Raw genomic sequence first — 26,803 nt, forward strand, 5'->3', positions numbered from 1 at the left:
CAGCCATCATTAGATGGAGCACAGTTGTCAAATGCGTTATGTTTGCAGCATATTTTTATTTTATTTATTAAATAAAGAATATTAATACTATTTCCTTTCTGATATTGTTCAGTTTCAGATAATAATGGTTTCTGCTTACTTAATATATTGAACTCTGAGTGTAAGTAGGCAAAGTCTGCACTGAACTTTGACCTTTAAATGGTATTGGTACATACAGCAGATGTGTGTTGATCGGTGGCTTCAAATTTCAGTTAAATACATAAAGATTACATTTTCTAACACAAAAATAAGAAAATACCCAGAGCGTTGGGTGGATATTGCATGAATATAAATGATCTTGAGAAAAGAAACTTCAGCATATATCTATAAAATGAAAAAAGACAGCACATCAAATTTAATTCCACACTGAGAAACTAGCAGAGGGTTTGTTAATCTGAAACACTGTGGTTACTCTTTGAAATTTTTTTCATGGAGTTAACTTTCACATCTTATTTCTTTTAAAATATGCATATACTCCATATACATGTAACAATTCCTGTGGGTCCTTGGATCAGGTGTTTCTTTATTCTGGCCACTGTATCATTTTATTATAATGCTTCCATTGAGCCTGGAACAAGTTATAAGCTTTTCTTTCTTCTGCAATCTTTAAATGTTATGAATAGTGACATGTGAGGCTTTAGGAATGTCGCATTTGATATTATATTTTGAAAGCTGTATTTTGAAAAGGAGAAGCAAATTTAAACCTGCTTCCTTTCTTTGCCTTTGGAATTTCGCACATGACCCAGAGGTTTCAGACTATTTCCTGTTTCTGCAGCGGCTGAAGCAGCGCAATGTTGGCAGGAGGTGCATTGTGGGGGGTGGGGTTGGTTGTTCAAGGTAAGCTGCTTTTTTATTTCTAATGTCATTGGTGCTCTCTGACAGTTAGTCTAGTGTGCTTCTCATTACTGTGCTTGTCTGACCCAGATTGAGAATTTGGTCATCAAGGGCAGGTTGCAGCTTTTGAGAGACATGAATGTGATGGATGTGTTTCCAGAAAAGTCAGTAAATGGAAAAAATACTGAACCTTATGAAAGTGGAACACCTCTCTATCAGAAACTTCAACAGATCTCACAAAAAAGAAGGACAAAGGTGCCTTTCAGTCATTTGTTGTACGTTTCCGTTTTATTCCGTTGCCGGCTAGTGTGCAATTTTTAAAGAATGTAATTGTTTTCTCCCATTTCTGCATGTTTTTTCCGTTTTTGAAGACATTTTTTTACTAGGGCCTTGGAGTCAAACTCATTGGGCCACAATGTTTAACGTGATGGCACAGTGGCCCGGCATTTAGGGGCACAGCACCAGAGTCCTGGCATCATATCTTGACCCAGTCAGTTTTTGTGCAGAGATTGAACATTCTTCCTGTGTCTGTTTGGGTTTTCCTTCAGGTACTGTACTCTAGTTGAGATTCCATGCTCCAAAGAAATTTGTGATTGGTAAATCTGAATTTGGGTAAGGGTAAGTGCAGAGTGTATGAGTGTGCTCTCTCATAGACTGCCACCCTGTCCGGCGTTGATTGCTGCCTTGTATGCAAAGCTGTGATTGTCTCAGGTCCCAGCAGTCAAAAGTTGGATAAAGTGAGTTTGATAATGGATTAATGGATGAATGATTCTGTTATGTTAAAGGATGATTTTTAGGATGCTACCTGGATCCTTCTCAATGGGATGAGAATTTTTGAATATCTTTTGGATATCTAGGAAATAAGTAAGTTTACAATGTGAAGTAAATACCATTGATTATTACAACAACAACAACAACATTTATTTATATAGCACATTTTCATACAAACAGTAGCTCAAAGTGCTTTACATATTAAAGAATAGAAAAATGAAAGACATAATTATAAAAAAATAAATCAACATTAACATCGAATAAGAGTAAGGTTCAATGGCCAGGGGGGACAGAAAAAACAAAAAAAACTCCAGACGGCTGGAGAAAAAATAAAATCTGTAGGGATTCCAGACCATGAGACCGCCCAGTCCCCTCTGGGCATTCTACCTAACATAAATGAAACAGTCCTCTTTGGATTTAGGGTTCTCACGGAAGGGCTTGATGATGATGATGGTCACGTAGACTTCTTCCTTTTAATCCGTCCATCATTGTTGGAGCATCATGAAGCTTTGAGTAGGTGGAGGTGGCGCAGGCCACCACCACAAAGAAACCGGAAAAAGAAACAGAAAAGAGAGTAGGGGTCAGTATTATGTTACAATGGCACGTGTTATATAAATATGTTAGGCAGCAAGTGAACAGTCAGTTCTTGAAGGTGATCTGTTGGAAGCAGGAATAATGGGCAAGTATAAGGATCTTAGCGACTTTGACAAGGGCCAAATAGTGATGGCTAGATGACTGGTGGATTGGGTCATCATTGAAACACGTACAGAGTAGAATGAAATTCTTAATTTGCATGTGCTATTCACCATTTATTCTACCTCCATGATTGGTGAGTAGAACTACCTTAACATGAAACTTCTATCATCTTAACCTTAATAATCTTTGAGAGCAACTAACTCTTTCATGTGCCAGCATCTCACTCAGGGTGAGGACCTTCCTTGCAGGTTTTGTTCCCCTGTTGCCTAGAATCAAGTAGCACAGATAATATATAGTATATATATTTGGAATATGTGTCTTTCTGTATACAAATACATGATTAGAATTACAAAATAAAATAGCCCATTTTGTATAACTTCTTTTTAGTATACAGTACATGTAGATGGATTTCTTATAAATACAAAACAACTTTTTTTAGGAATCTTAGCAACTGGGGATATAATATAAAGGAGTTTTGATTGAATCTGTAATAAATGTTAGTCTGTGTTTCCATTCACTGTCATGTTGTGTTGCCAGATATATTTAGTGCCATTCATACTTACCCTGTTTGGAACCGTCAAAGAAAGCTGCTTTTCATTTGGCTGCATTGATGATGATGATGACAGTGTATCTGAATTATGGCTGGCAACTGTGTCTTCCTGCTGTAAATATATGAAAAGCTCGCAGGTGCACCCTTCGGTGAAGAGGACCAGGATAGGAAGGTTTTGTGCAAGTATGTAGCAGAATCTGTAACACACTCATGCATGTGTGAGTATGTTCATAGATACAACAGACATCTATTACCAGAATATACAGTTGTGAGAAGGTTTAAAGTTTAAAGCCACCTATGGATGTGATGGCCAGTTTTATATCTTGGCTACAAACTGTAGTATTCAAATGTGTGAATGTAACGTAAGATCCCAAGGCTCTGAAGCTATCCCAGCAGTTTTGTGAGCAAGTCAGTCCATCTCACTATACACTCCAGCTCACTTCCATAAATGATATATTTATTAACACCGATTACCTCAGGGCACATATATAGGGCATGATGCTGAAAAAGCAGAGAACCCAAATATAAACCAAAACAGACACAGGAAGAAGTTGCCAAATGCATGTAGATGGTGACAGGGTGAGGACATAAACCTGTAGCACACTAGATTCAAAAGGCAACCACACTACCCACTGCGCCACATTTGTAAACATTAAAGAATAAGTTTGGTATTTTTCAAGTCAAAGTTATTTCTTTAGTACGCTTATTAGCCTTTATCACCATTGTAATCTGCAAGAAGAGTCAAGGTATTTTTAAACTGTATGAAAAAAAGTACACTTCAGAGCACAATTTTATGTGGAAAATTAATATTTACAATAATTGCAAATAAATAACTTCGACATGAAAAATAACAAACTTATCCTTTAATGCAATTTTTTTTTGGTATTCAATTGCGTCCTTTATATGCTAAAACACCTCTTTAGTGGCAACTTTGCATAGCATTTGGGAATTAGTTAGACATTTGTGTGCACATATAAATTGCTTTCTTAACATTACATAAGATTTCAAGGTAGATGTAATCAAGTTCAGGGTTGTGGTAGGCCAGCGACTAATCAGTGAGCATAGGGAGTAAGCCAGAAACCAAGCCTAGATTTGGCACCAGTCCATCGCAGGACCAACTTATGCACACTCCCATACTCACTTACTGCCAATTTAAAATGAGCTTAATACACATTTCTTTTTAAATGTAAACATATATTGTCTACAGTCCATATGTATATGCTGTACGGTTTGTGGAAATACCCACTAAATTTTTGCTTTAATTCTGGGAATTCTCCATCAAGTTCTCATGTGCAGTACCGCCTGCTGTTGATTGAATGTTAGTGTATCTGGGTAAATTAGCTTTTGATATGTTTCTGTCCAGGGTAATTTCTTGTATTGTGTCCAGTTTTGCCGGGATAAGCACCAGCCCTGTGTGACCTTCAATTGGATTAAGTGGGTTTGAGAATGCTATATTTTTAACATGAAAGGGTGATGCAGTTACTTTGTGTTAGTGTCCACAAGCCCGTTTCTATTGCCCCGTATTAAAAACCCATCATACACACAGGTATAGCAAAGTGTATCCTGGCTACTTTTTATTTAATATAAGCTTGGTATTTTTCAAGTCAGTTATTGTTTTACAATCATGGACAATACTAATTTCCCATGGGAAACTGGATTTATGGCGATTCTAAATTGGCCCTGGTGTGTGCTTGGTGTGTGGGTGTGTTTGTGTGTGTCCTGCGGTGGGTTGGCACCCTGCCCTGCCTTGTGCCCTGTGTTGGCTGGGATTGGCTCCAGCGGACCCCCGTGACCCTGTATTCGGATTCAGCGGGTTAGAAAATGGATGGAAACTGGATTTATAAGTGAAGAGTTTTTTAATATATTTTACAAAATACCACACCTGTTCTTGCAGTTTCAAATTCTGTTTACCAGGTATCAGTCCAAACATAAAAAAATGGTTTTAAGACTTACCGAAAACATACAGTTTGAAGAGGAAAAAGCTTTAATTTCAGAAAACATACGCCTGTTTCTGAGGTATGTTTATAAAAACAAAAGGAAATTGGACATTTTATCATAGATTTTTGGCCAACTATTCCCTGAGATAAGGATACATTCTTGTTCACTTCTCTGTTCAAAGCTATCATCACATGTGGAGATGTCATGTAAATAAGCAAATATCTGAAGTGCCAAGTGCGACATCACCTTTCTACTTCTTCAAAATCAGACATATGGCTATTTGTCAAAATCAGTGGTTTTCAATGTGGCTGCAGGGTTTTGTTCCAAATAGCTTACAATTTGCAAGCCAATTAATCTCTAGTTGGTCTAATTGTTTAATTTGCTTTATTTTTCCCCTTCTGTAATTTTGCATTTAGAAAAGATCATTACTGTGAAATTTACACTCAAAAGACATTAAGGAATATTCCTATTTTTGCAGCAATTCAAAGTTCTTAATGCACTTTTGTCACTTTAACTTGTCTCATTGTAGTGATCAAACTAATCCACACTTCACTGATAAAATTTGTAATTTGTATTTTAGCTATAAGCTTGATACAGATCTCAGAGCCCATGCTCAGCATTATAACCACAACAATAACTACATTTATTTCTGTTGTGCATTTTCATACATAGAATATAGCTCAAAGTGCTTTATAAGATGTCAATGACATAGATAATAATAACAATTAGATAAGAATAATAATGAATACATAACATGCAAAAATAAATAATACACAATAATACACTTGCCAACCCACGTGCGAGCCCTACGCACTAGTCATTTCCCAAATCTGCCACTTGTGCCGAATCATGCTATGCTTTTGGATAAACACAAATATCAACTCTGTCTTTGATATCTCTGTCTTTCGAAACTATTATCTCTGACAATTCATCACATGTTAGTTTATTATATATTTGAGCATGATCTTTCTGATTCATATAGAAATCCAAGAAAACTTCTTTGTCTGTGTTTTTCAGATAAATTTAAAAGTGAGATACTTTTAGACATATGGATTTGTATCCATTATTGGCTGTATGATTTCTAATACATCCAATCGTTTAACTCTTTCGATTCTATGTTGCATCGCTTCTTCTTGATCATAAATATAAACCTGACTGAATTGTGGTTTCTTTGAAATTAAACTTGTAGTAGCTTTAATTGTTGTGGTACCACAGATCCTCATAGTGTATGGTCTTAAATCGTGTAAATCTACATTTTGAGCATTGAATGATGTGAACGTGAACAGATTATTGTAGATTCAGATATTTTGCCTATAGTGTTTGTGGATTTCACCTTCACCAAATAACAAATCTTTTATTTCTCATGGATATGCCTCTTCATTGGGAAGAAACACTACTCTTCCCTGATGGCAACATGAATTAGACGATCTACAAGTCTCCTACTTAAACTTTAAAACCGAACAATATCTACATACTTCTGTCATATCACCTATGTCCATATATTCGATCTTTTTTCGCTGTTCCATTATTTCACAGAGTAATAATTTCCATTTGTTTGCGCTAATGTGACCTTTACTATCAGTTTTTTGAGACTTTTAAATTTTAGTACTTTCATTATCTCAAACCTGCTCTGCATGTGTATCGCACCAATGTTTTTGAACCTCTGTACAACATTCTACTATGTCATCTGCTCTTTGTCTTTTATTTCCGGCCCTGGGCATGGTTAAATCTCTTGGCACAAAGTCTCCTCTCACGGGACTTGAAATTATCTCTCTGAAAAAGTCTCGTCTCGTCCCAGGATAAAAAGTCTCATCTCATCCCAGGATTTTTTTATATAATAGAGAGATACAGTACAGGCCAAAAGTTTGGACACACCTCCTCATTCAATGTGTTTTCATTATTTTCATGACCATTTACATTGGTAGATTCACACTGAAGGCATCAAAACTATGAATGAACACATGTGGAGATATGTACTTAACAAAAAAAGGTGAAATAACTGAAAACATGTTTTATATTCTAGTTTCTTCAAAATACCCACTCTTTGCTCTGATTACTGCTTTGCACACTCTTGGCATTCTCTCGATGAGCTTCAACAGGTAATCACCTGAAATAAAACCATTTGTGAACATGTGTTCATTCATAGTTTTGATGCCTTCAGTGAGAATCTACCAATGTAAATGGTCATGAAAATAAAGAAAACACATTGAATGAGGAGGTGTGTCCAAACATTTGGCCTTTACTGTATATAATTAATAGAGAAGTAGAGTACTTATATACAGAATTGGTTCTTAAGTCTCTAAAGATAAGTCAGATAAATAAAATTTACAACTTTATATTGAGTTATATTTTGTAGATCACCTGTAATCAGGAGCTCCACAGAGCAGCTAAAGAACTAAGCATCTGCACCAAAATCCTCCACAGCCTTATCCCCCCCAAATGCGCTCTTTTTTACATTACATTTAATTAGGATATCTTATTTGATTATTACAGTTTTAATGCACTTGGTTTTTCCATGTCTCTTTGTTTAAATGTCTTTCAAATCTTGCTTTTGTTTTAGGAAAGAAAAAGTCAAAGTTCCAGACTTTTAAGAACTTTTTTGCCAAGAAAAAGAGAAAAACTCCAGCCACATCCAGTGGTGACAGTCTTTTAAAACAGAGCCAGTCGAGTGATGATGTCAATGCACCCGACCAACCCAAAGTTCAGACAACCCTGCAGTATGAAATGGGGTAAGATGAGAAATGGGCCTCTTTTATCCACCTTATATCACTCCTTCAATCAGTTTTCAATATTATGTGGCCTTGTTTGTGGTCAATTAGTGCTAAAGCTTGTTTAATATTCTAATTTCCAGGTCAAAGGTCAGCCTGGGAAACAAGGCCCTGTCACATGACAGTGTGTTTATTTCTGACGCGCCATCATCAGAAAACACGGAAAGTTTGGTGTCTTCACAGGATAATCTCCCAGGAAAAGTGAAAACTTTGCAGGTAACGAAAAATGGCTGTGGATTTTAATCTGATTTTTTTTTCTCATTTCATGTCCATTTATAGTACAGTATTATATCTTAGGAAACAATACATATTACAATGGACAAAAGTACATGCTTACAAAAAGAAACGCACATAGAGGCATCTCATAGGTTATCATTTGACTATTTTTTCAGAATACCTTCTTTTCAAATAGCCATCTCCTAATAATAGATCATCGTAGCAAGTAAAAAGTTTTACCAAACAAATGTTCCCCTACAAGCAGGTGTGCTGTTTTTAAAAATCAATTTAAGAGTTAGGATTACATCTTTGACATTGATTTATTTACGACTTTATCAGCAGCATTAACATAAACACTTGATACACATACACATTGATTTTAAAAGTCTGAGCCTTCTGCTGGTACATATTATCTATATTCACAATATATAAATAAAGAGCATATTTATTATACAGATACTTTCTACTTGTGTGGCTATATATTTTTACATGTACAATATTTACATATTTACATCTACTTATTTGGCTGACGCCTTTATAAAAGGTGACTTATAACATTTATGATACAATTGGTTCCATTTTTTTTGGTTTTCCAATTGGAGCACAGACAGGTCAAGTGACTTGCTCATGGTCACAGTGTCAGTAGTGGGATTTAAACCCACAGCCTGAAGTCCAAAGCCCTAACCACTACACCACACAGCCTTCACTTCATATACATATGCAAAAATACAGTATATATTCATTATATACAATCTCTAAAACTTGCCTAGTATAATGTTGCAGATAATTACAGTTTGGCACAAACTACATGGAAAACATAAATCAACTGTTTGGCCATTTGAATTAAAAAAAATAACAAGGTTTATAATGGCAAGTACAGATGGGAAAATTGTGCGGGTGTAATTTCAGCTCCTTTCGAGCTGCAGCTGAGAGCCCTAATCCGATGGAAATGGACAAAATGAGTTAATAGGGATTACTGAAGAGCTGCGCAGATGTGCTATGGTTGCTTGCAGGCTGAGCTCTAATATTACAGCATAGCATGCTGTGTAACGCTAAGGTATTTATTGATCCATGATGCTTTTCTCTTTAGGTTTATTCAATGATACCAAAATCTGTTTTTTTTTATTTATTATTATTTTACTAGCTTCAGCTGCAGCAGGCAATTCGAATGGGTTCACCGTCTGCCGTCATTGCGTGTAAGAAAGCAGAAGATGCTGGCGCACTCTCAGAGGATGATGGGCTTCCCAGGAGTCCACCAGAGATCTCTACACTTCACACCGTGCTTATGGACACTGCTACAGGGGTACATAATGATTTCTGCCATGGCTCATTCTTAAAAGGCACCTTTTTTAAAATGACATAAACTTTTATACAACAGGTATATGTTTAACTTTAGACAAACTCCTTAAAGGTAGTGCCAGGCTGTACTGCACTGTACCTGCACTCAGAGTAGGTTAGAGATGGTTAGAGATGTATCGTTGTCCTGCTCAGTGGTAAACAAGCTTAGGGTGTGATCATTACGGTGCAATGACAGTGTGTTTCTTTTACGCACTGCAGATATTTTCCATTGTCTCCCTGATTTTCTTGTGCATTTGAAGATAGCGTTGAGATATTACTTGTTTGTTATTAGTTTCTATTCATTTAGTGCTTGCTGCACTACTACACAAATATAGGTTTGTTTAATTTGCAGTGATTGAGCTGTCAGGCACATGCACTAATAACTCAGACCTGGCAGGTACTGTCAGCCCAGGAGTAGATCCAGGAGTTGCAGGGAAATCCATTCATCACTCAGGGGCTGCTCAATAGTTTGGCCATTAATTGTAAACGATTCGAACAGTAGGCACCCTAATTTCTGAGTGACAAAATCCTGGCAACTTGTATTTCATTTACCTGCTACTAAATGAGCACATGACAGTCACCATGTAGCAGTTCTCCTATGCATATCTTCCAGTTTCAATCATCCAGCATTATATTTCATTCCTCTGCTGCTCTACAAAGACATGATCAACAGTATACCACTGTTTTTCTCTGTATATCCTTTCACATTTTTATCCATTACTATCAAACAATCAGGTTCAGGGTCACATGGGCTGAAGTCTGCCCAACAGTGCTACCTAACAGAAAATCCTTGCTCTGTTTTCCTTTATCCTTGCTTTTAAACATCTACATCACATTCTCCATACTGTTGTAGTTAGGCATATATGGTCTTTGCTAAAAGATTACAAAAGTAGAAGGAGCCAAAAGTAGGTACACAGATCAATCCAGCTGAGTGTGACTCACTACTGTTTAAAGTCTATTATAGTAAGCTTTCTGCAGGTAAAACCTTCACAAATAACGCAGTGTAAAAATGGCACTATAAATAATTTAAAATGCAGCTGCACAGAACACTGATCAGTTTACCTGAGCCAAATGTATCTGAGGCCTTGCAGCTGCTCTGTATCTCTGTCTATGCCTCATTCACTCTACCCAGCTGCAGACTTCTGATGCAAGTGGCTATGGATGCAATCTTTGGAAGTGCAACATTGAGAAAAATTAAAGCAGCACAAGCTTTTGAAGTTAAAAGGGTTTAAAGTGCTGAATTTTGTTTGTTTCTTTACAGTTTCAGCACTTTCCTTTACACAGCTGGCTCTTCCAATGTCTGAAGATGTGTTCAGTGACATTGGCTATGGGATAATCAGTGTAACAGGATGGGATAACCTCATGGGATCAATCCTTATTTATAATAGTATCAATAATCCCATACTTATAACAGATTTGCATTTATCATCTCAGACACGGGTACAAGGGGTAAGAAATGGGAGACACAAAACATGAACAAATATACGAAAGGAAAACAAAACTCTGAACCACTCTATCCCAACGAGAGTTGCTCACACACAATCTTCTTCAGGGCCCTCTTTCTTATCTTACTTTTCTCTTGATGCTTGTCTCTTCTTCTTACATTTGCTGAAACTCTCCCTTTGACTGTGGATACTCTAGATGAACCATCTGCAATAAGGTGGCTATAAACTACAATTGAAGTCCTAGTTCATGGGCAGCACTTCTTTGGGGGCATATATCTAGTGACTACTCATGTCACTGCAGCCCTGTGACCTCAGTATCCTTTAAAGGTTTGGTTCTATCAGGCAGATTAATGTTGCCTGCCTTAGAAGGGCCACATTGTCTCACTCCTTCCAAGCAGGAATTTTCCACTGCCAACTAATGCACTGCGGGGTTATACATGTAATCTATTCATCAGTAAATGAAACACTACAACACTATTAGAGTAGAAAAATTGAACAACATCAAAAGTTCTTCTGGGCATCAGTTTAAACTCATCCACCCATCTACTTACTGAACTCATTTATCCAATAACGTATGTATAGTATATAAAAACAAAAAAATGTAAAGAATTCAAAATTCAGTATGCTTTTTATCATGAGATTTCAAACATTGTAATGGGCTCAACAATGGATTGTGAGTTTCTATTCAAGCACTGTAGTAGTTAATGCTGCCGTTAATTGAACAAGTTGCTTAATTACATGACCATTGTTTCTTGTTTCTGCAATCAGCCTGCAGCATCAGATATTGTCAACTTACTGCTATTACTTCTCATACAGACATTTATTGATGTCATAGCTTTTAGAATGTTTACTAAGATCAGACAGAAAGGGCTAACTGCTTATTATACGTGATCTCATTTGGCTAAATTTCTCTTCTGGGGATACTTCAGCTCCTCTTCTAGAAAGTGAGTGGAACAAGCTTTGTGCCATCTGGATTCAGTTCCTTTCTGTGTTATCCATGTTCTAGGTCTTTATCTCAATATTAAAATCCTCTGTCTGGTGCCTGTGTAGTTGCCCTATTTAAATGATAAAATAATTTAAATATTAAATATTCTGCAGTGGACTGGTGCCCTGCCCGGGGTTTGTTTCCTGCCTTGCGACCTGTGTTGGCTGGGATTGGCTCCAGCAGACCCCCGTGACCCTGTAGTTAGGATATAGCGGGTTGGATAATGGATGGATGGATGGATGGATATTAAATCCTCCACACATTCATTCCATGTACACCTCACTCCAGACTAATATTGGGTACTTTAAAACTTCTATTTGAGTAATTTGGTCATGGGCAGATTTTACTTTTACTTAAGTAATATTCCAGAAATGTAACTACTTTTACTCAGCTATTTGTTCTTTATACAGTATTCTCAGACCTATAGATATGACACATATGTACTCAATATCTTTAAAAATTAAGCACTGTCTAAAACATTTATACTTCACCAGATAAGAGACAGATGCTACTATCTCAAAAAGTCTAAATTCACACTATAGCTTGAGATAAAGCCTGATGGCTTTGCATGCACAGTGTTAGAAATGTACTGCATACTCCCAGTAGAGTGGCAAACTGAGTATTAATTGGGTTAAAAAAATCTAAACAAAGCAGAATCTGAATGAGTTGAAGAGTTCTTACTGTATCAGACATCCAGCTAGTGTGTGTGGTCTTGTAATAAGATGCCTATCTGGCGCCCCTTATCCTGTTCACCTGTCCTTTGGTTACTAAATGCAGGTCCTGCCAATCCAGAGCATAAGGGTGATCTGTTATTCACTGGAGCTTTTTTTTTAGTAAAGATCAAGTATCAGTCTTTTGACTCTAAGTGTTCACTTATGGTAGGTTCTCAGCAAGCATATCTCTCTATTACAAAAAAACAATCTTGTAATGAGACGTGATCTTCTGAAGAGAGACAGAGTGACACTTTCACTTCCCGCGACACAGTCAAGTCACGTCATATTGACATCCATTGGAAGCATGTTCCCGTGAGACGGTGACCTAGGAATGGAAAGTAATAATCAGCCTGGAACAAGTGGAATTGAAAACCTTGCAGGTCCAGGGTTAGAAATTAAAGACAAATAGTAAAAGACACAGTAGAACTTCATAAAGATGTTCAAAAACGTTGGTGCCATAAACATGCAGAGCATGTTACAGATTATGAAAGCAGTGGGATTCAAAAGGCTCAAAAAAAACCTTGGTCCAAAACACATGCAGAGAGAGAGATGTTAGAAGCATGCACTGATACAGTGCATTGCCACACTCATCACATGACAAACCAACTCAGGATCCCTGGTTAGGACCTGAGTGCACACACACAGAGCAAGTTCAAAAATATGACAGTACTAAAATTCAAAAGTGTCAAAGAAAAGAGAGTACAGATCACATTCGCACAAACAAATGGAAATTATTACTAGGTGAAATAACCGAACAGCAAAAAGAGATGCAATATATGGACACAGGTGATATGTCAGAAGTATGGAGATATTGTAAGGCTTTAAAGTTTAAGTCAGATACTTGTAGATTGTCTCATTCACGTTGCCATCAGGGAAAAGTATTGCTGCTTCCCAATAAAGAGAATTCAAAGATTTGTTGTTTAGTGAAAGTTAAAAACCACAAACACTACAGGCAAAATATACGCATCTGCAATAATCTTTTCGTGTTAGCATCATTCAATGCACAAAACGTTGATTTACACAATAATGGACCATATGCTATGAGAATCTGTGTTCCTGCAACAATTACAGCTACGACAAGTTTAATTTCGAAAAACAAAACACAATTTGGTCAGGTGTATCTTTATGATCATGGAGAAGCGATGCAACATAGAATCGAAAGAGTTAAATGATCTGACATAATAGAAATTCTACAGCCAATAATGGATACAAATCCATACGTCCAAACATATCGCACTTTACACAAAATTTATCAGCAAAACACAAAGAAATTTTCTTGGATTTCTATATGAATCCGAAAGATCACAGTCGCATTTATAATAAACCCACATGCGACAAATTGTCAGCGATAATTATTTTGAAAGACGGAGATATCAAGGACACAGTAGATATTCATGTATATCCACATCATATCAAGGTCCATATCCAAGAGCATTGCAACAGTTATATTATGGTGCAATGGCAATATCCAGAACTATTGGTTGGCCGGATTTATTTCTTACGACGTACAATCCACAATGGCCAGAAATCCGCACCTTCTTGAGAACAATGCCACTTGCTATATCGGCTCTGGATATTCCCACTTTCATAAGTAGATTATTTTATCAGAAAGTCTTATTTTTATTGAATGATGCCATTCGTATTAAAACATTTACAGTTTCCCGTGAGAATAGATTTTGCAATGACAATTAACAAATCACAAGGACAAACATTTGAAAAAGTCTGTTTATTTATAACAGAAAAAGGATATTCACTCACGGCCAGTTATACGTTGCATTATCATGCTGTAAGACCAAACAAGGAATCAAAATATTGTATTTACTGAAGTTTTAAAATAAAAAATGAATATAATGCATATGTAACAATTCCCATGAAAAAAAACACTTTAAATTGTATCTCCACAGGACCAACCTGGGGATTGGCGAGCGAAGCGAGTTTAGTTTAGAGCTAAACAGAAAAGTGACATAAGTGCAGGCCGCATAATATAGGAATGTTTGTTTTTAATGTAATCTAACAGCAAGGCATATCATTTATTTCTCAGTCAGTATATTTTGTTTCCAAATCTTATATATATCTTGTCAAGGTACAAAATATCTTAAGAGTTATGTGAAGGAATATATTTTTCAAAATGGTGATATAAAGAGAGATGTGTTGGGTGAGTAGAGGTTCATTTGGTGGGGCATTTACATTACCATGGATCAAATGCTACTATGGTCACATTACACTAGCAGGTCTCAATGCCAGAAACAGAATTGGTGTAGAAATTCAATCTGGTGGCTGTGGTGTTTAAATTTTTAGTCTATATGTGGCCTAAATGTTTACATATATGAGTATATTTAACTTACTGTATGTATAGGCGCTGTGCATGCCTTGTGGCTTACTATATAGTATGCAAGTAGCACTGAAACATGGATCCCCATATGTTTTTTCTAGTGATGCTCATCAGTTTTCAATATTTTAGCAAGTGAACTTTTTTCTAATATAATGTATCCATGTAGAAGGGTTATAAGATTATATGCCTTAACATTTTCTGCTGTGTTTTCTTAAATTAGACCCCAATTTGAAGAATAATTTTGATATACAACAGGAGTCAATAGTGGTGGGACTATATTGTTAGCTGCCTTGATGGTTCCTAATGATTGGAGAAACTTCAGATCAGACAGATTACATGCAAATATTTTGTACATTAAAAATTAGTTTCCTTGCACAATGTAAAAATAATGTAATCATACCACTTTCTGGGGTGAAAATCTTATCTGACTGTTTATACTCAGATTGGATATGTGCAATCAGAATTCAGTACCACATGTAAAAGAACCCTACATCCAATCTCAAATATTTGATATATGTGGGTTTTGAGTTTTCACGTTAAAATCTAATCTGTATCAGATATGTGAAAAAATCTGAATCAGGTTTTATCAGAGAAATAGTGCAAACACAGCCCATACCTGGCAGTTCTGGATCAATACTTCCTCATAAAAAGGGTAAATTTGATGTAGATCATATTACATTACAGTCCCTTATGGATCAAGCACAATACTACTATTGTCTTTCATCTCCATCCAGTTTTGTAGTGTGAATGCATCTGAAGTTGTGAATTCCTGACAGTGCAAATGTAGAGCAGGAGCTGGCAGCCTAGAGTGGAGTAACCACAAGTAGAATGAGTATGAGGTCAATTGTTGCTTATTAATTAATGCATGTGAATTAAAATTACAAACCTGAGTCATAAGGTTCTGGGAATCAGGAGGGGTCATTGTTTTATATTACATCTCCGTTTTAGCACAAACAAATTTTGAACTTTCTGCAGGGTTTTGAGATGGCAGTACACTGAAAAAGCAGACAGAAGAACTGCAGCCATTTGAGAGGTTTTTAGGCATCAAGTTATGTTTTAATCCTCCTCCACTCTGAAAAGATCCTCCCCTCAGCTCATCTATTTGTTTTTCCCCCTTATTCTATCCCACAGTCTTCCAACCCTGCCCCAAGAAATAGTTCCGTGAGTTTAGATGGAACAGACAGTGAAGATGAACAGGTAAATAATTACGATGCTTCCCTCTCATGTGTTTTCTTTGTGAGTAGGGGTATGGATATCCAGCAGGCAGGGGAAAGGGTCTAAATTCAGAAATGTTAAATTTATAAAAGGCTTTTGGAAAAGAGGGTAGTTTTTGAATAGAGCCCTCACCATCTAATCTAGATCTTCCACAGTGTAAACCACATTATTTCAAATGTCCGACATCTTAACATTTAACATTTTAGCTCTACATCACATAACTTTCCTTGTTAATCATTGAATTTGTGATGCACCTTTACATTATTTGCTTTAGAGCTCAATTTTTCAGAAAGAGATTATCTCTTATAAAAATTGTGCATTAATTACACTATAAAAAGCATTGTGATACTCTCAAAGTGAAATGTATTTTGTAAAATGTATGTTCTAGCACACTAGCATATATTCGACTATTACATATTTTTGCAAAATCAAAATGACTTTGAGACACTGGATGGTGCTGTGCACTACCAGATCTGAAAAGTATGATCTCCAAAGATTAATCAGTCTCATTTGGTGAAGAAGCCCCTTTCTCCCTTCCTGAGTTGGTTCAAGCCATAAACCGAGTAGGTCTATGTGCTGCACCAGGAAGGCTGGATTCAAGTAAATGGTGGGTTTGGGTTTTAGGGTGGGGATGTTCTATTTTTAAATGTGTGGCTGCCAAAATGTGGCATTTTTGCTTAGGAGTTGCAGTGAGGTGGCACTATTGCTGTATCTGCACAACTTCCTTCTCAAACTTTCTTCAGATAAGTTTAAAATATATGAGGCCTGCACTTCTGGCATGAACATTCCTTTTTTTTTTAATTCTGCAGGCACATCTGTTGTGTTAACACAAAATGTTCCCATATATAAAAGCCATATGCTTTGAGTTAGCATAACTAGCACATGGCTGGGATGCATGCTAAACATTACTGTTACTGTGAGACATGGCTTACTGCTTAAATTGCAGGGTGAATAAATCTATTTGATGAGGCAGATTATCACTCATGGGAGATGGAGCTAAGCCTACTGGATGCAGCTGGAAACAAAGCTGCAGGGTAATCCTCAATGAAGGGCTGCGGCATGCAGGGACATCCCACCGAGGGAATTCTGGAACCTTCTTGTAGCGTAAGAATTGTAGTATAAAGTTCCCGTTGGATTGTGTGATGATGTTTGAAGCAGACTGAAATTTTTTTTACTTTTTCCATCACTGTCCGCAGTCCCCATTGCCAGAACATTTTGATTGCAATTCTTGTTAACCCGCAAGACCCAAATGAGAGGGTAGCCAGAGCCGGGATCGTTAAGTGTTCTCTCTTCCAAAGAGAATTGTGTCCAGTTCAGTGTTGAGTGCCAGATGTAGAAAACTGCGGAAGCTTGTCTATGCGGGAAATGCGAGGCTCAATTGAATATAGGTCATGGGGTTACAATTAAAAAGAGAAAGAATTTGCAATGGCCCTTTTTAATTTAATTTTCTGTTTCTTGATTTTGCAACATCAATAAGAAACAGATGGACGACACTTGAAGCTAAAATAACAATGGCTTCTATAGTGGGTTGTTTTTGGTGTTTGTTTTGCTTGTACTCCTGGATTGTGGCCAGCACTGAATTTCCCATTGCATAAACGTATGAAATCAGTGCTGTTTGTTTTGGAAAAAGGTTGAACAATAAAAACATACTGAGGCGGAATTGTGCTGTTGTGTTTAATTTCACCTTATCACTTTGTTTAGAAGGTAATGGCCACTAGAATATCCTCAGGTTCCAAGCTTTACTCCATTTGTACTTAACGACACCAGAATAACTGATGAGAACTGTAATTTAATACAGAAAATTCAGATTGTCTACTCATGATAATTGAGTGTTTTACTTAATTTTTTACTCCTAATTTTATTGATTAAACACTTGTTATTATATTTACCATTTACAGGCTTCACTTCACTTTACTTCACTTTACTTCACTCTCTAACTACTTGTCTTGGCGAGTCGCCGTCATTTGCTACATGCTGTATATCTGCTAGATTAATACAGTCTGTTGTAATAACTAGATTTTTTAATCTTATACTAATATATGATTCTTTACTTTTTTGTAAATATGACAAAATTATCTGAAATGAATATCAGCCATTGTGTTAATCCAGTGATCATCTTTATTAATTGTTAGCATTGGCATGATTTTCTTTATAAAGAAGTGATCTCTTGATAATGGTGTGTTATGTCAGCTTCACCTTACACTCCGTAGCTAACTGTTGGAAAGCAATGCCAATTCTATTTGATTCTGGTTAGCATCAAGACTGCTTAAGATGAATGGAACACAAGAGTTTGGCTCCTTTAATTTTTGTTTTTAGCCTCTAACTCCAAATTGATTTTTGTTTATTGAAATTTATTTGTGGTAAGCAAATTTCTACAGGCAGATGCTTTGGAGATGTGCAGTATTACACAGGTCAACTGTTGAAACTATTTTGGAGCATTCACAGTCAGAGGTACAGGGGAACCTCGGGTCATGACCATAATTCGTTCCAAAACTCTGGTCGCAGCGCGATTTGTTCGTGACCTGAATTAATTTCCCCATAGGATTGTATCTAAATACAATTAATCTGTTCCAGACCGTATGGACTGCATGTAAATATATTTTTTTAAAGATTTTTAAGCAGAAAAATAGTTAATTATACCACAGAATGCACAGTTTAATAGTAAACTAAATGTAAAAACATTGAATAACACTGACAAAACCTTGAACAGAGAAAAGTAACATTACAAGAATTCATGCTATAGCCTTACAAACTGCTTGCTGTAAGCACTATTTTAAAATAAGTTTTAAGCACAGGGAAAAAAATGAACATTTGAAAAATGTGTAATTTATACAAAAACCATAAACAACCAAGAAAAGTAACATTTCAAGAATTCACGATACGAGCCGCTTGTTGTAAACACTTTTTTTAATGTACTTTAAGCACAGGGGAAAAAAATGAACATTTGGGGGAGTTGGTCTCGTCCGATGCGAGAGATGGATTTCTGAAGTGGAGCTCCGCTAGCAGCGGTGTTATTTTTCATATTATTTGCTTATTATCCTGAGATATCCTGTATTTATTGAACCCGAGGGGGACTGCTACAGTATATGTAAGCACATATAAACATGGCCAACAAGAAGGGGGGTCCGAAAGAATCGAAAACTAAAGCTACACCCAAGCTAAGATCAGCAAATCCTAGTTCAAGATACAGCCTTTCTGAGACAGACCTGGATCAGATGGGGGAAAGTACAGACTCCTCGGGACCACGGTCCACTACATCGTCGCTGGCTGAGATCGAAACTTGGAGCGAAGGTGCGATCATGAGTGCAGATCTGGATAGCTCGCCGTTCGGAGAAAATCACTTGAAACTGGAAAGGGCCTTGAAGTCCGTGGCTTCAATTACTTCATGCGAGCCGGGATCAGCGGGGACACCGGCTACAGCAGAGTCTGCTGCTTCATCTACGGTACAAGAAAGCACAATTGAACTGTCTGAACTGAAGGTGTTGCTCGCTGAGCTCATGCAAGATATAAAGAAAAGCGCAAAGGCTAATGAGAAAGCAAGGGCAAAGGCAAGCAAAAAAATGAGACAGGAGGTGAGACAGGAGTTGAAACAGGCAAATTGAAGAGCGCATTCAGGAAAACTCGGTTAAACAGAGCACGCTTACTGATCAATTGGAGGATCTCAAGGAGACATTCACAAATCGGATTGAAATGGCCAAAAATTTAGCTGCCAGTGCCGAGGAAAAAGCAGTAAATGTCAGCTCTGAATGCAAAAAACTCGGAGACAGACTGGCTGCTTTGGAAGATGGGAGTAGAAGGTATAATGTCAGAATTGAAGGTCTGCCTGAGAATCGAGAAAGTTCAAACCCTGTGAAATTCGCAGCTGAACTTATTTCTAAAATAATCGGGGCCGACTTTAAAGCAGAATCTGAGATAGCAGCGGCTTATTGCGTACGCGGATCAAACACCGTTAGACCCAGACCAAGATCTTTTATAGTTCATTTTGAACGATTATCATTTAAGCTAGAGGTGATGGCACTCCTCAGAAACAAGGAAGATATTATATATGAAAATAACCACATTCGTATCTTCCCTGACTTCTCTCCAGCAACAGCTACTAAACGCGCAGCCTTCTTCAACATTAAACAGCGTTTACGGCAAGCCAGCGTCAAATACAGCCTCTTGTATCCGCAAAACTGAAAGTGGAATGGCAGGGTCAATTCTATGTCTTTGCTAGCAAGGAAGAAGCAGAAAAGGAATTAAGAAAGCCGATCCCAGGACTATTCTGATACATAATAGTGAGTCATGGCGGTTAATGATAAAGCAAGGATTAATAATCTACTGTCTGATCTATTCGTTTTAAAATACGGGTTTTTATCATCATATATTCTCATATATTCTCATTATTACTTAGTATTACTAGGCGCTATCTGTTTATGTTTTATTGTGCTTAATTACTTTTTCTTTTTTTTTTTCTTTTCTAATTATTTAATCTCTACCCTAAACGAGACTGTTCAATATCATACCCTTGGTTTATTGTTATTGCTATTACTGCATTAAGACTTGTTATGCTTATTCTGGACACATTTTAACACCACCCCCCGGGTTTATTATCTGGGTGTATCATCTTAATGCACTAAAATTGCTGAAGACTATATATATATTTTAAGTGCAAAATTCTTTTTTTATTTTTTAAGACTATATTGATAATAGATATCTCTATCTGCTGCATTGGGGCTTGTTTTGCTTTGGACGTGCTCTGTCTCTGGGTATGTCAGAGGACTGGGACTGTGTGAAGTGGATTTTAGCCTCACTTGGGGAGGCAAAAGGGAGGGTGGGGGTTAAGGGGAGAGAAAGAGAGCAGGCTTGATCTATACCTAATCTATCTCAATCTTTATAATTATAACTACCAACGTAATAATAAGCTGCATGGCAACAACTTTGGGGAAATAGGAAATTAAGACCTAAAGCTGTCTCACTTCCAGTTAAGACTATAAAATGACATCAAAAACTCAGAATCAGTGTCTCCATGATGGGACAGTTAACTTGTAAGCTGGAATGTTAAAGGCCTGAATCGCGAATTAAAGAGGTCTAAATGCTAAAATAGTATTTTTACAGGAGACCCACTAACTAAGCAAGGATCAGTTCCAGCTGCAAAAGACTGGACTGGCCAAATGTTCCATTCTAGTTTTACAAAGAAAACTAGAGGTGTGGGAATTCTCATACATAGAACAGTACCATTTGTAGCATCAGATGTAGTATTGGATCCTGAAGGGAGATATGTAATGGTCATGGGAGACTTATCTAACTGTAAAATGATTTTGATAAATGTTTATGCACCTAATGTTGATGATAAGGAATTTATACAAAATTTATTTGCATCCATTCCCAATCTGAACACTCATAAAGTTATAATGGCTGGGGACTTTAATTGTGTTCTAAATCCACTTTAAGATAGGACTTCCTCCACAGGGGAACGCATCTAACACCGCAAAGATAATTACAAAGTTTATAACTGATCACAACTTATCAGATCCCTGGAGGTTTTTAAACCCAAATTCAAGAACATATTCTTTCTACTCACCAGTACATCATTGCTACTCAAGGATTGATTACTTCTTTATAGACAATAACTTCTTGCCTAAGATTAAATCTTGCAAATACGATGCTATTGTTATTTCTGACCATGCACCTATGATCTTGGAGCTAAAATTACTAAGCCCCATACACTCACCCCCAGATGGCCTCAACCCGCTTCTATTAGCTGACGAGAATTGTACTGAATTTATATCCAAACAAATCAAATTCTTTCTAGAGACAAATACATCCCCTGAGATCTCTGCAGGAATACTCTGGGAAACTCTTAAGGCCTTCTTAAGAGGACAGATTATCTCATATCTTTCCCACAGAAATAAATCCGAAGCCAAGAAAGTAGCAGAGATAAAAAGAGAAATTACTAAAATAGATGAAGAACACGCCAGACTACCAAGCGAGACTCTACATAGGAGAAGGCAGGCTCTACATTCAGAATTAAACCTCTTGACAACTAATCTACAAATCCAGACATCATTACTATGAACATGGAGAGAAAGCTAATAAGCTTTTAGCTCAACAAATTCACAAGCAAGAAGTGCGCAAACGCAATCTCGGTAATCACTAACACGAACGGAGATAAAATCATCGAACACAAAAATATAATGCACACTTTCAGAGACTACTATAAATCCCTATATACTACTGAGTTTAAAGAAGACAATACACAATCTAATGCATTTCTGGATACATTACAGATACCACAAATAGACGCTTTTAGTGTGGAGGAACTTGATAAACCTCTGGCATTATCAGAATTACTAGATGCTATAAAGTCACTCCAAGGTGGAAAGCAGCAGGCCCTGATGGCTACCCTGCAGAATTTTACAAGAAATTCTCCGCTCAGCTAGCTCCCCTCCTATTAGCAACATTTACAGAAGCAAGAGATAACCAATCTCTTCCACAAACCTTTCGCCAAGCACTAATCACTGTTGTTCCAAAACAAAATAAGGACTTATTACAATGTGCATCATACAGACCAATTTCACTTCTGAATAACGACGTTAAAATACTCTCTAAAATCATAGCTAGAAGGATGGAGAAAGTGCTCCCTCGTAATATCACAAGACCAAACTGGATTTATTAGGGGCCGGCACTTATCTTCAAATCTTCGACGCCTGTTTAATGTAATATACTCACCAACTAAATCAAACACCCCAGAAATATTATTATCATTGGATGCAGAAAAGCATTCGACATGATTGAATGGAAATACCTTTTACTACATTGGAGAAGTTTGGGTTTGGCCCAACATTTGTGCATGGATTAAATTACTGTATACAAACCCAGAAACTTCAGTTAGCATCAACAACATTTGCTCAGACTACTTTAAACTAGAACGTGGCACTAGACAAGGATGCCCTTGTCACCACTGTTGTTTGATTGCCATTGAACCACTGGCAATACATTGTCGAAATACTGATCAGATAAAGGGGATTAGCAGAGAAGGACTGGAACAGAAAATCTCATTATATGCAGATGATATGGTACTGTATATATCGGACCCAGAAAATTCTGTGCCTGCAGTCTTAGCAGCACTCACAGAATTTCAAAAGATCTCTGGTCTCAGAATTAATCTGAATAAAAGTGTACTCTTTCCAGTGAATTCTCAAGCATATAATATTAGATTAGACACCCTACCTTTTATCATTGCAGAACAGTTTAAATACCTGGGTAAACATCACAAGTAAACATAAAGCTCTTATCAACAAAATTTCGCTCTGCATGGAAAAAATTAAACAAGACTTGCATAGATGGTCAACCCTTCATCTCACACTAGCTGGAAGAATTAACACTGTTAAGATGAATATTCTTCCTAAGCTCCTTTTTATTTCAAAACATCCAATATACATTAATAAATCATTCTTTAAGCAATTAGATTCAACAATAACCTCATTTATTTGGAATTCAAAACATCCACGCATCAAAAGAGCGACCCTACAAAGACAAAAGGCAGAAGGCGGCATGGCTCTACCTAACTTCCAGTTTTATTACTGGGCAGCAAATATACAGGCGATAAGAACCTGGACACAAATAGAAGAACATACACAGGCTTGGACCGCAATAGAAGTAAAATCCTGCAGTACTTTTTGTATTCCTTGCTCTGTGCTCCAATAAACACACGCTATCGGCAATATACTAATAACCCAATTGTGCTCCACTCACTTAGAATCTGGAACCAATGTAGAAAGCATTTTAAGACGGAGAAGCTTCTATCTGTGGCACCTCTGCAAGAGAACCACCTCTTTCAACCTTCACAAACATATGCAGTTTTAATATCTGGAAAAATTTGGAATTAACTTGCTTAGAGATCTTTATATAGACAACGTCTTTGCATCCTATGAACAATTACATTCCAAATTTAACATTCCAGCTACACATTTCTTTCACTATCTTCAAATCAGGAACTTTGTTAAACAGAACCTTCCAGATTTTCCTCATCTTGCACCCTCATCCATGCTGGAAAAAATATTGCTCAATCTCAAGGAATTAGACTCCATCTCTACAATATATAAAATCATTTTACAATCCCTCCCCTTTCAAAGATCCAAGAGGACACTGGGAAAAAATATATCTCAATTAATATATCAGAAAAGGAGTGGAAAGTAGCAATGCAGAGAATTCACTCGAGCTCCATATGCGCAAAGCATACAATTATACAACTCAAAATTATATATCGAGCACATCTGTCTCGACTAAAACTCTCCAAAATGTTTCCAGGGCATGATCCAACCTGCGAACGTTGCAACCAAGTCCCAGCCTCACTGGGTCACATGTTCTGGGCCTGCACCAAATTAACATTATTCTGGACAAAAATTCTAATTACCTTTCAGACAGCCTTGGACTCACAATCCCTCCTAACCCATTAACAGCTGTGTTTGGGGTTCTTCCAGAGGGGCTTAAAGTGGAGAAAGACAAACAAATTGTGATTGCATTCACTACACTTTTGGCACGCAGACTTATTCTGATAAACTGGAAGAACCCAAACTCTCCTCTTTTAAGTCAGTGGGAAACCGATGTGTTATATTATTTGAAATTCAAATACTCAGTTAGAGGATCCGTACAGACTTTTTTGAAAACATGGCAGGATCTAATCAGTAATATTTTAAAATAAGTTCATAAAGCACAGAGAATTTATTAATTTAGGTATGTTTACAAGCCTTAAATTTAACGCAATCGACCTGTTCTTAACTCAATTTTTCTTTTTGTAAAAACTTGATTGCTTTGTATGGATTGCAATTTGAAAAATTCATAATTTATACAAAAACTAACCATAAACAACCAAGAAAACTAACCTTGCACGAGTCGAGTTCTGGAATGAAGGAAGTGAGGAGGAACTGGGTGGAGAGGAGGTTACAGTTTTGAGGGAGAGTCTGGCTCCGCGATGGAGGGATGTTCTCCTTCAGGTGTTTTCTCTCTTGTGATTTCTTGGGTTTCTAGTGTTTTTAGCTGTTTAGCTGGTGGATCAGACTTCGCGAAATAGTGGTCTAATGTGACTTGCCTTTTTCTATGCATTAAATTTTTTCGGAAAAGCTAGATGACATTGTCGTTCATCATGTTTATCAATCTGTTCGTAACTACTTTGTCAGGGTGGTTCTTCTCGAAAAAATTCATGGCACATTTTTCCATGATGGCTTTTATCACATCACTTTTTATAACCGCCTTTTCCTCTTCTTCCCCTGAGGACTGCTCCTCAATGAGCAACCTATGCTGCTCCTGCTGGAGTTCAGCGAGTTCCACTTCTATTGTACTTCCTCCTAGTCTCTACTTTATTAACCTGAAAATATTAGACTCCATTAATCCTTCCTCATAAACTCCATTAATCCTTCCGCATAAACTCCCATTAATCCTACCTCATTGTGTAAACTGGATAGGGGCTCTTTTCTCTGCTTTGTTTAGTGCTTTCATACCATTTATGTAATGTGAAGACCAAAATATATAGATTTACTGTAGCTGGTAGCATCTGTCACCTGTAGGTATTGTGACTTAAAGAGCACTACATTTACATTTACTATGTTATTTTAAAATATAGATTTTTTTTTTCAAAATTTTTGTTGCATCAATTCTTTATAATAAAAGTTCATAGCCTTTTTTGGATTTTTGTGCTGTCCGCATGACACCCCTTTCATTGTAATGATGTGGACGTGTTTTTTGGGAGAGTGTGTCCCGTGAAGACTTGCACTTTATTATGAGTGCATCTTCCTTTTAGACAGAAACTTCAAAAGGAGGATATTGGAGGCTCTGTAGAACTCACGTCTTCCTTTTTACTGATGAAGTTAAGGACCAATTTAAAAAATATTTTTTATATTAATATAATAACCTAAGCAATGAAATCAATGTGAAAGTAATAATTCTGGGTGATTTGTATAGTTTAGCTTAATTTAATTAGTAAAAAGCACAGATTCACTAATGCATATTAGTGTGTTTATACTTCATTTATTTTCAAAATATTGTGACTAAGAAGTATTTTTCACATAAGGGGTTATGTAAGCATAAAAGCATATATACAACAAGCTTTTAAGGATATAAGTTACATGTATAAACAGAAGAATGTGAACATATAGGTTATTTATACATTATCTCATCTTTCTTTTGCATGTGCACCCATCCAATATTACAGCCTTCTTTGAAGGGACAGAAGGATGTACTGTTACACCCAGTTTTGATTAAGCTGCACAAGTCTTTTCAGTGTCTGATTGCCATTCTGCATTAATGACATTAATGTTGTATACACTTTCTATATTGCATAATGTGGCAAGGTTGGTGCACCTTGGATTTGAGTCAAATATTCCTGGCTTGTATGCACAGAAGTCTTGCCTACTCGGCAATTACAAACAGAGGCATTCGATGGTGGGAAGCAAATACATGTGGTGATTTTTACTTTGATTTCAAGATGTCATTTAAATTCCAATAACCACTGCGGTGGCAGTATAAAGATAACACTTCCTTGTTGTCCTTATGTTTACAATACATAGGAATGTTCTAAAACGTTTTCAAGGCTTAGACTTGTCTGTGTTTTTCTGACTTGAATTTTTCAATTTACTATTTGGCTTTCGTAATAGTTATATTCTGCCTCCTGGGGCCTCATGCATTATGCCTTGCGCAGAATTCACACTAAAACATGGCGTAAGGACAAAAGCAGAAATGTGTGTACACACAAAAAAATCCAGATGCATAAATCTGCGCATTCGCCAACTTCCATGTTCTTCCACTCCATAAATCCTGGTCAAAGTGAAAAGTAACGCATGTGCACGCGCCTGCTGTCCCGCCCTGTCTCCTCCCAGAATTATACCTCATCCATCCATCCATTATCCAACCCGCTATATCCTAACTACAGGGTCATGGGGGTCTGCTGGAGCCAATCCCAGCCAACACAGGGCGCAAGGCAGGA

The 26,803-nt window shown here is 37.0% G+C and overlaps 1 protein-coding gene across 4 annotated transcripts in view; it reads left to right on the top strand.

The window, feature by feature from the left end:
* Positions 1–26,803, top strand: part of zgc:66433 (uncharacterized protein LOC321250 homolog) — a 188,262-nt gene that overhangs the window by 148,902 nt on the left and 12,557 nt on the right. For 3 of the 4 annotated variants that reach the window (XM_039766271.1, XM_039766269.1, XM_039766268.1), the window contains exons 3-6: positions 7,389–7,557; positions 7,680–7,812; positions 8,957–9,115; positions 15,757–15,822. In XM_039766271.1, the coding sequence (XP_039622205.1) occupies positions 7,389–7,557; positions 7,680–7,812; positions 8,957–9,115; positions 15,757–15,822 (527 nt within the window). The remainder of the gene's footprint in view (positions 1–7,388; positions 7,558–7,679; positions 7,813–8,956; positions 9,116–15,756; positions 15,823–26,803) is intronic. The other variant, XM_039766270.1, reaches the window with a different exon arrangement.

This window comes from Polypterus senegalus, chromosome 10, assembly GCF_016835505.1.
Source record: "Polypterus senegalus isolate Bchr_013 chromosome 10, ASM1683550v1, whole genome shotgun sequence".
Classification (NCBI taxonomy): domain Eukaryota; kingdom Metazoa; phylum Chordata; class Cladistia; order Polypteriformes; family Polypteridae; genus Polypterus; species Polypterus senegalus.